Raw genomic sequence first — 19,992 nt, 5'->3', positions numbered from 1 at the left:
GTGGTATGAAGTACCCCTTCCTATATTTGTCATTCCTGGTACACTTTGAATAGTCCACATTAAATTAAGTACACAAAGTACTTACTTTTCAAGTATGTGAAGAGCCTGCAAACTAATTTTATTCAAGTCCTGATACTGTTAAATTTACTAAACACCACTTTCAGTGAACGTGACAGAAAGCATTTTTTTCGGATGGCAACTCTCCAGTGCTCTCATGTGGATATGTGGATGGGAACTCCCTTTGAACCAATATATCCTAACCCCACAGTCACATAGTAGATAATAGGGCAAACTCCAGGTTTGCTGAAAGCAACTCTGAATGCAATTTTATATCAGTACTGAGATTCAAATAAACAGTTTTTAAACAACTATCAAGTTGTGTACTTTTCTGCTCAAATATTCCACATCTGTCCTTTCTTTTCTTATCACTTATTCCAGACCAAATTATGAACTCAGTTTGATCTCAAAGGCTGAAAACAATATGTTGTAATTACAATAGAAAACAGATGGAAAATTTGTAAATGCAATGTGTTATCAGTAATCACCCACACTTATGGTACAGCAAATGAACTTTCAGAAAAATCTTGATCAAACTTCACAACACACAAAGAAATATGGAAGAGAGTTATAGACAAAACTGGAGACACCCTTCATATAAATACAGTCATGATAACTGGGACCAGACAGAATGCTTAGTAGTTTCATGAACAGAAACAAGGAATGCTAATTAAACCACTATTAATCATGTGAAAATGGTGGTATGTGGACATGACCCTGACCACTGCTAACAGGATATAGCTATGCCAGTTTACAATGTGGGAGGGGGTCATATTGAACCCAAACAAGTTTAGGCCTATCAGCACAATTTGTAATCTATATACAAGCAGTGAGTCATAATAACTCTCTTTCGGCTTTTCCCGGTTAGGGGTCGCCACAGCGGAACTCCGATCCGCTAATGATTGGCAGTGGATTTTTACATACCGGCTTGCCAGGCCTGACGCACAACCTTCAACGAAGGTACGCCCATTCACGCATGTCTCCACGCAGAAGACGTTCTAGCTGAGAATTGAACCGGACAACATCTGTGAGGCAACAACGCTACCGCAGCACCACCACAAATCACACAAATGACCAACTTCTAGTAGATATGGAACAGAATGGGTTTGTAAGCGGAGGTCTTGCCAATTGAATCATGTAGCATTCGTTGAAGTAGTAATGGCAGCGGTGATGAAGGGCTGATCATGCTTACCATTTTCCCAATCTGGCACTGTATTACTTCATGTACTTATGTTTTGACCAAACTGCAACTCAAAGAAAAAAAATCAAAAACTCATAGTCTGAATTGACAGTAATCCTACCATGGGTCCTGCAGTGGAGAGGTAGGTCCATTTAGTGTCCATCTTCTCAGTGTCATTGTGCTACTGTCTATGCTTTCAGTTTAAGTTACACATTTGATGGAAAGTGACTTGATATACTCTGAGACTGTCCTATCTTCGCTCAGGCACTCAGTACTATTCCACATAAGTGTACAACAACACTACTCCACATCAGTGTATAACAGCACTACTCCACATCAGTGTATAACAGCACTACTCCACATAAGTGTATAACAGCACTACTCATCAGTGTATAACAACACTACTCCACATCAGTGTATAACAGCACTACTCCACATCAGTGTACAACAGCACTACTCCACATCAGTGTACAACAGCACTACTCCACATCAGTGTACAACAGCACTACTCCACATCAGTGTACAACAACACTACTCCACATCAGTGTATAACAGCACTACTCCACATAAGTGTACAACAACACTACTCCACATAAGTGTACAACAACACTACTCCACATCAGTGTATAACAGCACTACTCCACATAAGTGTACAAGAACACTACTCCACATCAGTGTATAACAGCACTACTCCACATAAGTGTACAACAGCACTACTCCACATCAGTGTATAACAACACTACTCCACATCAGTGTATAACAGCACTACTCCACATAAGTGTATAACAGCACTACTCCACATCAGTGTACAACAGCACTACTCCACATCAGTGTACAACAGCACTACTCCACATCAGTGTATAACAGCACTACTCATCAGTGTATAACAGCACTACTCCACATCAGTGTATAACAGCACTTCTCCACATCAGTGTACAACAGCACTACTCCACATCAGTGTACAACAGCACTACTCCACATCAGTGTACAACAGCACTACTCCACATCAGTGTATAACAGCACTACTCCACATCAGTGTACAACAGCACTACTCCACATCAGTGTACAACAGCACTACTCCATATCAGTGTATAACAGCACTACTCCACATAAGTGTATAACTGGCATGAAATTTCAATCAACATGTTACTAAATAAGTAAAACACTAGCAAATCAATACATAACTAGTCAGGATAAACTGATACTTATGTATTCCTCAAGGGATTAATGTGGCCACTTGTCTTTGGTCTATTCTCAGATGTAAGAATGGGAACTGAGGTCTGGATAACCAAATATGCTGATGACTGAAAGCCAGATAATAAAATTACTTTAATAAGCAATGTGAATTTCTACAAGATGATCTGCAAAAATCACATATTTGCTGCAGTACTAAGGTCCTCCCCTTTGGTGTCAGTAAATATTTGAATTAGTATGGTCCCCCCTTTAATGTCAGTAAATATTTGCATTAGTAGGGTCCTCCCCGCTAATGTCAGTAAATAGAAGGGTTTAACTATACAGACCTGAATGCCTCAATAAAGACTGTTATAAGTAAAATGTAAGGGGCATTCAGAAACTACGTAGCTGAAACACTTGAATACCCTTAATGAGTCATTTGCATATTTCACATGTGCTTTCTTGTCAGGAGGTTTAATGCATTACACAATGAAGTCTCTGGCTTGCTAGGGTCTTTTTGGATGATTTTGCCTATGAGAGTTTTCTGTGTGACCTTTTTATTTCTTTTGTTAAATAAAGGATTATAAGACTTGACAAAAAATGAACAATTATAAGAACAAAATGAATAGTCTTAGCATAAAGAAATGAAACTATCAATAAAGATGTACAGGCAATGGTAGACAATTATTTTTTGAGCAATGTGCAATTTTCCGTCTATAACACTTTTACAACCTGCCAAAAGTAACTGCCAAGGATGTCAAGCTGTTTAAAGACAGGAAGGGGAGGGTGGTAATAATGGGAGACATCTATGTGCAAGTGGAATGCAGCATTCCATGATCTAACTGGACAGAGGAAGCAGGGTTACAAAGACATTCAGCTTAAAAAGTTCCAACATAGAGGAACAGCTGGAATTGGAACTAGAAATGCTTAATATGGTTCTTTGAAAAAAATGGGAAAGGAGAGTAAACAAAGGTTACGCTTCTAGTGGCAAACAGATGAGGTGCAGCTATGTGGTCTACAAAAGTCGCAGAAAGGGAAATAAGATGGGTTATAAAGAGCAGAGTCTGGGGTTACAGATAGCAAACAATGGGAAATTAGACCCAAGCATCTTGGGAATATGAGGGAAAAGCAAGGTGTGGCATATAATAAAGGGAGCTGTATGCAGTATGAACAATGGGTTAAGGAATGTAGAAATGGCAAAGAAGGAAATTAACAGTATCATTTAGTAGAGAGGGGAAAGCTACGAAGGGTAATGAGAAGGAATAATAACTGAAGTTCAGAAGCAAGACAGCAATGTTTCTGAGAAGGGCCAGTGAAGAATGGGAAGAAAGACTGCAGTAGGCACCAAGTCAGGAAAAAAGGTGGGAAATAGGTTAATTGATTTGGGAAGGACAGAAGTATAAAGAGGCAGGGGGACAGGTGAGCATTCTGAAAGAATACTTCTCATCAATGTTCATTAAAGATAATGGGATAGCTGGGTAGAAGAAGGGGGACTGAGGGACATATGGTGTATCAGAGCTAAGGAAGTATGAAAGGTGCTATAGTCAAAATGGCAGGATTGATATATGACCTGATAGGATTCTAACCAGATCTTAAAGAAATGTGACTTGAACCTTCTTACAGAGTTTTTCAACAGATTGTATAGGGGATAAACAGCCTTAGAGAAGGACGTCCATCAAAAGGCAAACCACTGAATCTGACTGCTGTGAGGAAAACAATGGTGCTGGTCCTAGAGTAAAAGGCTCACAAGACTGATGGAGTAAAATGGACTACTTGATAAAATCCTACATCAATTTACAGCAAGAAGAACTTTTCAGATTGAAGTTAGGTGACAGAGCTGCAGAAAGAGATAGATAAAACCTTGTGGACATGAGCTATCTAGATGTCAAAGCTTTGAATTTAATCTTGCACTGCATACTTCTTGTGTTAATAACAAAGTTACAAGCAGGTAGTAAACTGTACAGCTAGATGGAAACATGGGTAAAAGGCAGGAAGCACAGAATGGTAGTGAAGGGTAGCTTTCAGATGGGAAAATGTCAATGTCCCACAGAAAGCAGTTTATTTCTCTTTAATGCATTCGTCCATCACTTCACACAGGCCATGCAAAAATGAATCAGTCTCTTTGTAATTTATCTCATGATTATGAAGTATGCAGTACAAGTCAGATGATGGCCCCTAATAGGGCTGGTGGCATATTTGAATGGTACATTTCTGTTTCAACTTTTTGAATAGTGTATTGACCTACATGGGTAAAAAAAAAAGCCAAGAAATGCAATATGCTGTTACAAAGGGGTTGACCTTCATAAAAACACAACAGAAGTAGTATATTGGGATTAGAATTACATGAACCATGAAACATCAGAATTAGTGCGACAGGACGGCATTGAGGGCAAATCAGATTCCAGGTTATATACCCAGGGGTGTGGAATCCAGTGATAGTAAGCTGTTTATGGACCTCTACCATGGATTTGTAAGACTACAGCTAGAATATCATGTTCATGTCTGAACACCACATGACAAAAGGCATTATAGTACTATACAGGATACACAGAGTGGCAAAAGGGATGTTTGTTATATGCAAGGGATTGGTTAGAGATTACACATATTTTTTTTAAGAAAAAGAAAAGTGATAGAGGGACATGACATTAAAAAAGCTTTATGAAGAAAATAAGCTGAACAGGAAGGACAGAACAGGTAGGTGCGTGGGGGAATGACTATCAGTTCATGGGGACACAGTTCAGCTACTTCAACCTAGACTTTAGGAAATACTTCTTCACAGAGAAGATGGAAAACCAGCAAAATGAGTTGTGAAAATGGATAGCAGAGGGTAAAAAAGACAGGATATGTGAGAGAAGCAGTGAAAAGAAGGAAAAATGGAGGGACAGCTAACCTGAGCTGCCTGCAATGCTCAGTAAAGCCAGGTAGACTCAGTCTTCTTCTGCCGATGTTTTTTATGTTATGATATGTTATGTTTTTGTATATCATATCATGTCATGTTATGTTATACTGTGCTGCATTTTGATATGCTATGTTATGTTATTTTCTGTTAAGTTACATTATTGTATATCATACCATGTCACATTATATTATACTATGCTGCATTATATGCTTTGCAATGCTATGTTATGTTATTGCATATCATACCATGTCACTTTATGTTATTACTGTGCTACATTATGCTATATCACATATAGGTTCATAGGTTGGTACTGGGCTATCTGCCCGAAGGCATATATTAGCCCAGCCCCATTGTGCGGTATTCACCGCCCCTTTAGTAGTTCCCTAGACCCCTGTACTAGCAGCTAATACCCTTGGCCCCTACCTAGTAGTGCTGTTGGTGCGATTCCCGGTGTGAACTTTCTGTTACCCATCCACTCATCAAGGTTCCGCTTGAAGAGTGATAGTGAGGGGCTCTGTCTTATGTAGATCGGGACCCTGTTCCATAGTAAGGGAAGTCTCTGCGAAGGGAATCTATCCCTCCAGCATGTTCTATTCATTGTTGTGTTGAGGTTTATATCCCTAGAGCATGTACCTCGAGTAGATTTGGTTTTGCTAAGATGATATCATACCATTTTGTTATACTATGCTACATTATGATATGCTATGCTCTGTTATATTATGTTATGTTATATTACTATCTATCATATCATGTCACATTATGTTATACTATGCTACACTATGCCACATTATGTTATGTTACTGCATATCATATCATGTGATGTTATGTTATACTATGCTACTCTATGATATGCTATCTAATGCACAGATGGGCCTATATTAGATCATCAAAAGTTTAATAGTTCGAATCACTAAAGATCAACCTAAAACTAAAGGGTGGAGGCAGGGGTGCAAGCCCCCCTGCACCCCCACCCCCCCGCTACTTAAATAAACCAACTCCGAGACTGCACTACATTGAAGTAAATGGAACTCTCCCCTTACGGAGATTTCCGTTTAACCGTTCGATGTTCTGCACTTTTGTTATTTTCATGCCGACAATATCAGCTTTGATATTGTCAGTCTTCGAGAAAATAATATAGACCCACAGAGACATACACACACACATTTATTTCAGGGGAAGGCTGGTAATATTTTCCAACACTACAGCTTTCAGTCCTGACTTGACGTAATAAATTGCTACCACCTAGGATTACATGGCTGGGCACTTCCAATTTATTGTTTCACTCTTGTTAATAAGCCAGATAATTATAAATACAAATTATACTGTGTAGCAGAGTAGTGTGGCCAATTAGCAGGTTATACCAACAGCTTGTCAGTATTTAGCAATGTATACCCTCTTATCAATTATTATAAAATAAAATAGACAACCAGCCTCAATGTTTCTAAAATTAAATAAAAATACTTTATATAACAAAACAACAGTCAAGCAGCCCAGCTTGTCACAAGTTAGCAATAAATACCATCTTAATTAATATGTAAATAAATAGACAACCAGCCTAAATGTTTTTTTAAAAGTGAATAAATAAAAATGCTTTACTTAAGGAAAACAAGTTAATCAGTACAGTTAATTAAATATGCCAAGAACTACGAAACAGTAAATGGAAAAAAATGCCATTTTCAACAAATAGATTACAAGAAAGAAAACCATCTGTCTGTAGCTACACTTTTCCTCACTATTCTTAACAGAAAGAATCGCTGACCGTAAGCTACAAAAGCCAATGGGTACGTCTATACTCTGGGGCACGTCTATACTCTCTTTACTCTCTTTACTCTCTATACTCTCTATACTCTCTATACTCTCTATACTCTCTTTACTCTCTTTACTCTCTATACTCTCTTTACTCTCTTTACTCTCTTTACTCTCTTTACTCTCTTCTTCTTTTCAGCTCTTCATTCAGCTACTGCCTTATATTTCTCCCACACAGAAACCAAAGAGGCAGTCAAGAAGAAGTTCACATTAACCAGCTACTGAGTTGGTTTACAAGCCATTGGTTAGTTATCTGCTTAAAAAGTCAAATAATTGTACTTTTACAGTTATTTTACTTCTTTGTGAACCTGCCCAATCTCCTCACCAAATAAAGTCCACCATTTTCTGACAATGATGCCTCACAATTCATGAGTGATACTACCACCTAACTCACCCCTTGAAGTAGCCCCTTCCAGTGGAAGCAACTGACATTTCAATAGCTGTGTTTCATATTAAGGCTCACTGTTACTAACTAGACACTCCACACACACACACACGCGCACACACACACACACGCGCACACACACACACACACACGAAAAAAAAAAAAAAAAAAAAAAGCCAAATCAACAGCATTTGTTAGAAGTGTGGGCAGTGGCAGGGTCTCCCTACCCTTCCCGACTGCCCTTTGCATGTGCTTGCCCCCTGCCTGCATGTAACCACACAAACACAAGTTACTGTGGTATTAAAATATCTGCCATTAAATCATTCACTGGGATATCACTGAGCATGTGACACCTTATTTCCTTGATTTCTTTTCCACTCCAGTTGATATCTGGCCAGTGATACCTGAAAAGGTGTCCTTATCTGGACCCTAACTGGAATGAACTGCCTAGGCAAATATTGTTCTCTTTTAACCACTGAAGCTCATCAACAGTCATGTCCAATGCTGTACTCCTCTTGGCAACTCTTTCACCTTCTCAAGGCTAGGGTACAGACATTTATGGTAGTTTGGTGTAACGGTTTTTCTGCATACAACCCATTACTGGTGTAGTGCTACTCCTACTTTATAACTCCTTAAATTACATTACCTCATTTGGCATTGGTGCTACTCATGCCCCCCCCGGTTATACTGAAAACATTTAAACCCATGACCTGTATGTGTATTTAAATTGCTGGATTCCCCCTTTGCTTGTGGAACCTGCTATGATGGCTAGGCTGCATCTATGGGTCCTCCTCTACCCATGTGCAGTGCTGTAGCCTATTGTTGTGCAGTTGGGACCCACTTGACTGGTAGAGGTCTCAGTTCCTCTGCATCTCTTTAGCAGTGCTAATTTACGGGTTTGTCAACCATATGTCCTTAGGGAGTATGGAGTATGCTAAGTGCTACTTCCTACCAAGTGATCTGCAGCCCTCTCAAATATACAGATATATCTATATCTATATATATATATATATATATATATATATATATATATATATATATATATATATATATATATATATATATACATACACACACACACACATATATATATTATATATATACATATATATATATACATATATATACATCCACTCACCCACCTATGAAAGCAAGTGCTTATTTCTACAATATAATTGCTGGCACTATCTGTCTTTATTCTATACTCTGTGAATGTTTGTTTTATACATTCTTCAGGAGTCAGTTTAAAATATTTAATTTTAAAATAATTCAAACAATCTACATTAGTCATTTTTTGAGCATAACACAAAAACACACAGACACACACACACACACACACACACACACACACACACACACACACACACACACACACACACACACACATGCACACACACACACATGCACACACACTCATTTGCAGGAAAGGCTGATAATATTCAATAACACTATGACCTTCTGTCCAAGCTCAAGGTAGTAAACTCCCGCTATCATAGACTACCTGACCAAGGACCTTACTATGTCAGTCTCGTTTATAAGCAAAACAATTATAAACACAATACACAAATAATAGTATATAGCAGAACAGTTTGGCCAGTTAAAGGTGGATACCAGCCACTTGCCATCATTTATCATTAAATACACTCTTAGCAAGTAATAAATAAGTAAATAGATAATCAGACACAAGATTTTAAGTGTCAATAACTAAAAATACTTAATTTGAGAAATAATAACAAATTGATTATGAGCTGTCTTTAGCTAGATACATTCCTATTTATTTTTAATTGAAAGTATTACTGAACTCTGTGCAGCAATATCCTGAATTTCCAGAATACAAGCAAATACATAAGTGCAGAGAATCAAATCTCACCAGCCATGCACATGAAAAACTCCATGGTAGTTCTGTCCTCCTGACACTTTTGTTACACATTTATTCTGACTGTTCATTCAGCTACTTGGCTTAAATCTTTTTCACATAGAAATCACATATATATTCAAGCATTGTTTAACATTTACCAGATAAGGATTTTTTACTTGTTATTTTTAAGTTCTTTACCTTTCTGGGTTAGGAATAGTCCCCAATCTAGTAATCACAGGGCATAATAATTATTTTCTGTGGTTCACATGCCTGCCATAGATTTCTTATCATATATATATATATATATATATATATATATATATATATATATATATACATATACAGATGGCAGAAGGCAGTTACAAATGTTATGAGTTTATAGCTTTCATAGAAAAAGGTAATATGTTCAACAAATATCTTCATGCCACAGAAAAACACATATATTGCACATATGCATTGGGTACACAAGGTCACAATTTGTAAAATATGTCTATTTTATATGCTGCAGGTATAAGGCTTCAGTGCAGCTCACAAATGTTATGTTCTAACTCAGAAAATAGTGGTTGACTTTTTCTCGGATGACCATGGCAGAGCTAGCCATCTGGAGATGTGATCCTTGGCTCTAGATGATTGTCACTATCGAAGTGACACCCCAACCCCATGTGCAAAAAGGAGAAAGGGGTTGTGGATGGATCACACTGGGGTTGTAAACATGGCACTTTCATTTTGCTGGTACAACAATGGAGGGCTTACTAATTCCTTACTCCATTACAAAAGCCATCGATAATTCAAAACAACATACTTGCAGTGTTTTATAAATAAAGCAAAAATGTATTACTAAATAAACACATCTCTAAAATGTAAACTAAACATGCTAGCAAAAAGAACACAGACAAACCTTTTCTGTCAAAGCTGCATTGCCCTTCAGTAACAGGTGCATATGCTCTTGCATGCTATTTGTTTCATGTTCCTTTACTTTCTCTTTGGTTCCCTGTTTAGCAAGAAACAAAATTATGTCAACTATGCAACTGATTTATGTGAAAGAATGGGTTAATAAACATAAATGACATCCACATATTTTATTTATTCAGGTCATGAAAACAGAGTTGTTTGTGTCCTTTAATTTATTTAGTTACTTACGTACTTAACATTCTTTTTTATTTTACTTATTTATGCAGGTTTTTGACTAGGTGAATTATACTAATGAAATACAATGTACTTATTTATTTGTTTATTTATTTGATAATTCTTCACTTACCAAGCTACCAAGACAGCAAAACACAATAACATACAAATTTTCAAATAAAACATTCATATGGTATGATACATAATAAAGCAGACAGAAAGACAGTGTCCAAGAGTCAAAACATGTCATGACTAGTACAACAAAAATGTATTTTATCACAGAGTAAGAGGCATAAACAGAGAATTCTACACAGCAAGAAATCGAGGAATCAAGCACTTATAAATGACTGCTTGCTATAGGCATAATACATACACTATCTATATATATTGATGAGCCATATTCTGTGGACTGTAACCCAGGTGAACAGCATTTGACATGCAGCCTCCCCAATAGAGGAATGGAAGAGGAAAGGAGTACTGGCTGCTTACGTCTCCGGGGATGGGTGGGGAAGGATGCATGTACTCTGGATACACCAAGCTGGTGCGACTTCTCTAGTGGAGATGGCAGAAACCTTTTATAGGGTTTTGGGTTAGATAGGGCTTCACAGGGGGGGAAACATCCCTTGTAGAACTACGGGGAGTATCACTCGCTGCCAGTCTAATGCATGTCTCCTTCTCTGTTACTAAACTGAGTGTGATCAGAGACATTAGAACAAGAACCAGAAAACATGAATTGCTCCTGATGCTTCCCTTAATGATGACCCCTCCCAGTCAACACTTCCCTGGTAATGGGGAAGAAATGGACCAATTGGCCAGAAAGTGAAGTGGCCAATGACTAGCAGTCAGCAGGGGCAAAGTATGGCTATATATATATATATATATATATATATATATATATATATGTACATATCATTGATTCAATATAGAAAAAAGACACACATATGTGTGCAAAACGTCTACTTAAAAAGCCCTTACGAATCATCAAGTAATATGCTGTACAGAGTACCTAATAAGTTCAATGCAAATAATAAAGTATGTCAATAAGTAGTCTGGTAAGGCCATACTTGTCATATGGTCTCAAACAGTTTGGAGCAATCCATCTGGTAACATAGGAGAGGCTGGTAGGATATTGCGGAGTCTGTTCTCGGCAAGGCTAGAAAAACAGTGATATCAAATGGGACAGAGTCATGTGAAATAAGGCACATTGTGAGGACTTTGTGAATCTGGAGGAAATGCCTTCATCTGAGGAAGCAGTGGCAGAAGCAGCTGATAGGACTGGATACATTTTATAGATTAGGTCACCATAGCAACTAAACATTTCCACTGTTTCAAAGCCAAGGAAGCATATGAGAAGCAGCCAGAAGTGCTGAAAATGCCAGACATTGTTCCAGTGCTGTGGTTAACATGCCTTTTCAGTGTAGTACTAGTTTCCATTATCATAAAAGGGAGAGGAGGACCTGCTCCAGTTCCAGAAGAATCATGCCTCTCAGTACACGTATAACAGAGATGGGAATGGTGCACCATCCAATACCAAGTCTCTGATTCCCGATATCACTCTTCTCTTCGCTGCGGGTTCGGATTGGAAGTTTAAATCTGTTGTTGATATATTAAGCTTGTTGCGGCTGATCACAAATATCGTCACTAGATGAAAAGAAGTCCTTACTCCTTTATATTCTGCACTGATTAGACCCATTGTACAATATACTGCCTCCTTTGGAATGTCACTGCCCAAAAATCCTTAATAAAAAAAGATCAAGGACCTAAAAGACTTAAGTTACCAGGAGCGGTCTGCAAGCTCTGTACCGCTATTCAGTGTCCTATAGACTCCTTAAGGGCAATATGTGCTATGTTTTTCAGGCCATTAGGCATCTTGGCAGTCCAAGACCTCTTACACCTGTTTCAACAAATAAATAGATCAGAGTGGAAAGACATCATACAGCAACTACCCCTACCCCTTCTCTAGAATAAACTCTCTCTCCAGATTAATCCATGTGATACACTATTTTCCTTTAAAAGGAGTTATTCAAGTTGATGGTTGTTCACAAATTCACCCCAGGCATAACTGGCTAACTGCTCCTTGAATAAAGAGATAAGGTCTAAAGGTAAGTGTAAGGCATAAATGGCCATACGGCCCAATTGCCTTGTATCTTCTCAATGAAGCTACCCTTTACACCTCACAGGACAGACACTCTGATGCCACTCTTGCGCTGTACAACCCACCTCAGCTAACTCATCTCATAGAATCTACACCACACAGCAGACTGAGGACACTTTGGGGGATTATACCTCTAAGTCTGACATAGAATAACAGGGAATTTCAATGGAGAAGACAAACACTGGGGATAGATGAGTCTAGTTTACTCTTTTCTGCCTGTACCACTGCAACCCTCAACAGCATAAGTGGTTTATAAAATAGTTTATGGATGGATGCTTATAAGGATGGATTGATGGGTGGTTGGGGTTATGCTGATTGATAAACTATCAACCTACACATGAGCAGCCCTTCCAAGTACGTTGGCCAGGGGACTCAAAATACAAATTAGTCTACATTTTTTCCACACTTGAAGCAAATTTAAGAAACTGTATAATTCCATTTTGTTTCCTGCATTCTACTAGTTAACCTAAAGTCATTGTCTATTAGCATAGTAAGTAAGTAGCATATAAGGCCGTATGTGCTTTAATTATGCCAGTGTAAGATTACGAGCGGTGGCATACCATGATTCATTATTCTGGCAAGTAGCTTTACAACTAGTGCTGCTGTAATAGGATGAAGGAGAAGGACATTTTTCCAGTCCTAGTGAGTTTAGTTTGGGTGCAAAACAAGGAAATTTATTTGCAAATTTGTTAAGAATAAAGATGAAACATGTCCTAAAAACTTATGTATTTCCTTGATGTTTGCTTAAAAGAACAATGTTAGCAGTAACAACGGAATTCTTATCAGCAATATTGCTAATTTCTTATAAAACTGAAGGTATTACCTGACAGTAGGGATACAGAGTCAGATCATGGTGCAGTAGGGCCCTAGGCAGGGTAATGGCACAAGGCCCTCCCGTCTGTACCATCTTCCCAATTATAATAATGTTCAGTCTGCTCAATGCATGGTGCAGTAGGGCCCTAGGCAGGGTAATGGCACAAGGCCCTCCCGCCTGTACCATCTTCCCAGTTATAATAATGTTCAGTCTGCTCAATGCATGGTGCAGTAGGGCCCTAGGCAGGGTAATGGCACAAGGCCCTCCCGCCTGTACCATCTTCCCAGTTATAATAATGTTCAGTCTGCTCAATGCATGGTGCAGTAGGGCCCTAGGCAGGGTAATGGCACAAGGCCCTCCCGCCTGTACCATCTTCCCAGTTACAATAATGTTCAGTCTGCTCAATTATCATTATGCTTGTTACATTTACAATAATTACACAGATTTGGATTTCATTTATTTTTTTTATTTGAAATGTTAACAGCAATAGCACAGAGGTCCATTTGTCAAACAAAACAAAGAAATCCTTAAATTGAAAACAGATTGTTTATGAGCATTAGTGAATTACTTGAAACTTACATTTATTTAAAGTGCACTCGAGAAGCCATTAAACTGAAAGAGACTTCTAACTTAGTTTTCCCTTCAATTTGCTTCCCACCTAAACCATGATTGTGATTTCATACAATTACACATTATGCGTGGGTAGAAAAAAGGGTAATTTTCCGTTATCGGGGCAACAGCTCTAATGACCACTTGGAACCAAATCTGTATATCAGGCATATAAAACCAACACCTTATTTACATATACTAAATCCAAACATCAAAAGGAAAATAATCACATCAGCACTGCACAAACACGTACATCAAAGCGGATCCTCACTTAACAACCTTCCTGGTGAAATGGGTAGAAACTTCCCTGATGGATATGCCTTAGAGTGTCAGCTTGTTGCTTCTAGAGAAAGAAAGCAAGCCACACAGCTAACTATAGCAAAAGATGAAACGTGCTCGCCAACTCAGAAATGGCACATGAAATAATATACCGGTGTGTGTAAATATATGTAATTGATGTATTACAGTACTCGGCGAGTAGCACAGAGATCCCATGGCAAGACTTTTGGCAGGGTTGACATTTTACTTGAAGCTACGGAGTGCTACTTCTGTGGAACTGCAGCCGTAATGTCAAAGTTCACGACACACGCAGTATCAGGTTTAAAAGTCAGAAATTACTTTTCAGTTATATAGCACATCATATGAGCGACGGATTCAGTTTCATTGCAGGTTTTCTGTTTATTTGCGTGCTAACTTTGGGTAAATAGGGTGCTAGCTACCAGATCAGTTTCATGCATGACCATCTTCAAAGACAAAATATAAATTGGCCGTACTTGGCAACTGCATGGCAACATTAAGCAATTAAAATGTACCTAGAAAGCTCACTGCCTGCAAGTGCCCTTAGTTAATCACTCTTACTTACATTGTTCAGTTCACAAACAAAGCTTTTCTGACACCCTGAATCAGCAGAGTCAAATACTTCACTTGTGGCATTAGCAGAAGAGCAACCTATGAGAGAAACGGCTGTTTCATCGTGCGTTTGTACAACACTTTCACTTTGGGAAGTCCTTCTGTGCTCCATACCTCTCAACCTCTAAGATACAGAAATCTGAACAAAGCCATATATAATTGGGGGAAAAAGGGTCAAAAATATGGATAACTTTTAAATATTGCTCTTACAAACATATAAAGTTGATAGAATAACAGATTTTGGATTAGCATGAATTTCAAATGCCGATTAGAGCTGTTGCCCCGATAACAGAAAAGTACCAAAAAAAGAAATGCTTTTGTAAAGCGGGTCTAGGTGCATGTTTCTCTGGAAAAAAATACTAAAATTAAGTGACATGGTATATTGTAATCATTTTAACCTGTTAAAAGTGTTATTGAAGAAGGTGAATTTAGTTAATTTTCTTGCACTTTCAAACCCGTGGATTTATTTTGTGTACATTTTGTGCTGACTTCTTTGTTTCTTGGAAGTGCCTGTACACATTATACGGGTACTTGAGTGCTTCTTTAGTTTCACGTGCGAAATACAGGGACACGTTCAGGCCACGCCTACAGGAGTTGTACTAGGCATATGTTTGGCTGGCACTGAATGTTTCTTCACACCACATAAACAAACCTTTTAATAGACTTTGTCTGTTCACGTGCACAGTATGGGAACACAAGCTGCTATGGAGCCTCGGCTGGCACAGAATTATCCTGTGTACATTTAAACAAGCCGTTGGAAAAGACCGTTGCTGCAGATTACATGCTCATACTGCTTCACACAATATTTGTACTGGTTTTTGGTTTGCTTTCTGGGGGAGGGGTCTGATGCATACAAATGATAGTGGTACTTAACTAATCAATTTCAAATGCACAGCACTTTGAAATAGACTGCTGAAATAGACTTCTGCTGCAGGCTGTTGAGCTGTATACCATATTTTCTATTGTCTTTTTATTTGTGTCTTGGGAGATTTGTACACATCATAGTGTCACTCAGGTGTTTGCATAATTTCATATATGCAGAGTGGGAACACATTCAGGCCAGTACCACAGGAGCTATACAAGGCATATGCACAGACTGACACTGACCATTTTTCCACATCATGTACACAGACTTTTGTAATGGACTTTGGTGTAGGTTCTATATGTACTATATTCTCTGTTGGCCTTTTTGTTAGCTTCTTAGGAGAGATTTTAACATATTATATAGCCACTCAAATGCTTGCTTCGTTTTATGTGCATATTGTAAAAACATACTGGGGTCAGTCTTAAATGAGTAGAATTCCGCATATGCACAAACTGGCACTGAATTTATTTCTGTACCATATAAACATAACACTGGAATGGGCTTATGTTGCAAGTTGTTAAGCTAGGTACCATATTTCATCCTCACTTTTTTGTTTGCTTCTTGGCAGAGACTTGCAGACGTTATAGTGGTTATCAAGTGCTTGCTTTAGCTCACATGCATAGTAGAGGTGCACTTTCAATCCACTCTTACACGTATTACACTGGGTACATGAACTGGCTGATACAGAATCCTTTTACACACAACCCTACTTACAATATTTGTATTTTCTTTTTTTTTTGCTTCTTGAGGGCTGGGCTATAGGTACAATAACTACATTCAGCTGTTAAAGTCTATATGCAGAGTGCAAAAAAAAAATTAGTGTAGTTCTAAGACTAGGAGTTGACATGAACATAGACTGCAAAAGAACATTTTCCCACACAATTAAAACAGACTGCTGGAATGGACTTTTGCTTCAGATTACCTGTCCTGGTGCTATGTATGCTGTTTGTATTGGCTGATATTATCTGCACAAGTGTCAAAAAACATGGCATTTCAAAAATCAACATACCAAAACATCCACAACATCAAAAAAGGATTGGACAAGGAAAACAAACAGTTTCCTTTTGTCATCCACTAACCTAAACCCTACCACTAAATTCAGACATACTCTGTCTGAATAGTAGTAGAGTTGCATAAATGTGTTTTCTAAGGTAATGTGCAGGGTTGGGGTTAGAGACAGGGGCAGGTTTATGGTTAGCATGTATTAGTAAAGATGGACAGTGGGGTTTGGCCTCCTGTGCCATCTAACTTATGTACGCTAACCCTATTCCTAAAACTTGTCCTTGCCCCAACCCCATCCCTGCACCTTAATTTAGAATAAGCCTTTCCATAACATAGTAGCAGTACATTAAGATGATGACACATATTACATACAACGATATGTAGCCACTACACTAAATCTGCCCCCTTACCTAGCCCTTACTCTAATAATAATCCTAGTCCATGAGCACTCACACACACATTCCTTCCCCTTCATGCCGAAACGTTCAGCATATCCAAAAATATCAACAATAGCATCCCAAATCCAAACTTACCTTACCAATAAGCACTTCATTTTCCATCTTTCATCATCTGCAATTCTTTATGAGTGCTCTAGACAAGATTCGCAAGCTGTTCATTCTGTCAATGACCTAACGATTCGAGTGTAAATGTTATCAATTGGAATATCTACCTACATACACACATATATATATATATATATATATTGTACTTTTCCATTATCGTGGCAACACTTATACCATGGTAGAAGGCTGTCACAATACTGTCACAGCTGCTGATGTTGTAGATTGTAATAGCGCTGTGTAGGTTACAAGATTTCTTACTGTAAAAAGTTGACAGGTATGTCTTTGTGCAAGATAGTCCCTATTGTGTGTCCTTACCACATCCCTGCAGTTTTAGGTGGTGAACAGCTGATTGCATCACCTTCAAAGTGCTCTCCTTCCGGCGGTCTCCATGAAATTTCACAGATCAGCACCATCAAAACTGCATTAACACTGCAGCAAGTACTTATTATCGCCACACTAAGTGTTGTGCTTAAAAGGAATTTAATTTAAATGTTCCCCAAACGCCACTACCCCCAGTATTCCTCCAACAGCGGGCAACCAACCTGTCATAGTATGATGCTCGGAGCATCACTGTCATTGGTTAACCAAGTTTATACAAATTTTTTAAAGCGCTGAGATAAATAGTCGAGAAATTATCAAAAATGGATACTTGCTTAACGATGCCACAGATCTTCATCAAAACCTCATATTGCAATCTACTATTTTTTCTTTTAAAAGAATGGATCACATGACATGAAATCAGCTGATAATGGCTGTATGTCCTTCAAAGCTTTTTAAAGGTACAAGCATTAAATATCTATAAAACATTGCAACATAGAAACATACCAGGCAAGTGATCACAGGGCCCATAAGATGACTAGCCATATACACCTTTAAGCAGACCCTTAAAAAACATTACTTATACACAAAATGGAAACACTGTCTTAAAAGCCAGTTTGTTACAAAAAACAAGATAATTCATGGATCTATGTATGTTAAAGACTTATGCATTTACACGTGCACTTGTTAACTACCTAGACAACAAAATGCAACTAATCTACTTGGGTTAAATGAACAAACTTCAGTTACAGGTGCTCTGAAATTAAGATATGCAAAATTGTAACCTATGTATGATATATACTTTTGTCAATTATCTAGTTAACAAATAACACTTTTTGAATACTTTTAAATACCTAAGTTTTGATAACATGTATAGTTCCATGAAATATTCAGTTTTTTAACATTTTAAGAAACAAACAGGCTTTTAGGACACACTATTTTCATTTCATGTGTATGTAATGTATTTTAATACTTAACTTAATGACGTACAAAGTTTTCGAGAGATTCACCCACTTTCAACAAATTTCATGTCATGTGACTCATTCTTTTAAAAAAGGAAGTGGTGGACTGTGACACAAAGTCTTGATGAAGTCTTTATAAAAGTTGTTTCAAGACAAAACAGCTTAACCACACTTTTATTTTTCTTTTATTATGAACTAATTAAAGTGCTTATTTCCTTCATCTTGGGACTTGCTTTACAGGTATGAATACTTTTTGGTTTACTTGATTTTCACCAGTGTGGGTAAAGCATGGAAGTTTGGTGTTTTAAACAGTTTAAATAACATTATTCTTCACTCAGTTAAATAAACTAATTAATTATTCCATTCATAATTAATTTTAATATTTCAAATCTACATTCATTCACAATTTTTACTTAATTGTATATATACTAGTATTTAAAATAATGCCATCCTATTCTAATCTGTATTTGAACTTACCCAAATCTCAAAGGCCTCTCAGGTGCAGTCCTCAGAAACTCCACATGTACACAAACAAGACAATTCCGATCACAGCACATAGAGCCACATCTCATTGCGTCTCTGATACCAAACCCATAAGGTGAAATACTCCCCAACCTAATATTCTGGTCACAGGAGACTCCACTGTGAGACACACTGATGTCCCTCTTATCAGGCTGGGTAAGGAGAAGGTTACAATTAGTTGCCTGTCAGTGGCTAGGATTCACCACATCACATAAGTACTCAGGTCACTTATTCCTAAGTACCAGTATGGCTCAGTCATAGTCCATTTGGGCATGAATGATCTGAGATTTACCTCCTAGGACTATATGAAGAGAGACATGACTGAGCTCTCAGAATATGTGTCATAGGCAGGCATGAGCCTAGCACTGAGCAGCACTCTACCTTCACCAAGGACGATTCAACCATACCAACAGAAAATTATCAAATTTAACAATTGACTTAGCGACTGGTGTCATTCAAAAGGGGCCCAGTACTTGTCAGCCTGGGAGGACAAGGTTGATGGCCACACTGCTTTGCCAGGGATGGTCTTCGCCTGTCCCCACTAGGCTTTTAGATATCGGCCAAAACATTCTCCATCCCTATAGAGCCTTTTTTAGGCAATGCCAATCTGATAAACCTTCCATCTTAACAAAACTACTCAGGACAAGCTAAACGTATTACTGCTCAATGCTAGGAGTCTGAACAAAACTGCACTCCCTAGAAGCTCTCTTCACCCTGCAGAATGATGACATGTATGCAGTTAGTGAAACATTGTTCAAAGCCAGGGAAAGCACTCTGGCAGTGCACAGAT

The 19,992-nt window shown here is 38.1% G+C and overlaps 1 protein-coding gene across 1 annotated transcript in view; it reads right to left on the bottom strand.

Moving 5' to 3' along the window:
- Positions 1-19,992, bottom strand: part of LOC122794338 (TNF receptor-associated factor 3-like) — a 448,040-nt gene that overhangs the window by 79,187 nt on the left and 348,861 nt on the right. The window contains exon 8 of the mRNA XM_044062651.1: positions 10,257-10,349. Within this exon, the coding sequence (XP_043918586.1) occupies positions 10,257-10,349 (93 nt within the window). The remainder of the gene's footprint in view (positions 1-10,256; positions 10,350-19,992) is intronic.

The sequence above is a fragment of the Protopterus annectens genome, chromosome 1.part0, assembly GCF_019279795.1.
Source record: "Protopterus annectens isolate FY-2018-M chromosome 1.part0, PAN1.0, whole genome shotgun sequence".
NCBI classification, from domain to species: Eukaryota; Metazoa; Chordata; order Ceratodontiformes; family Protopteridae; genus Protopterus; species Protopterus annectens.
The sequence above is the reverse complement of the archived record's forward strand: the minus strand, read 5'-3'. Positions and strand labels throughout refer to the sequence as shown.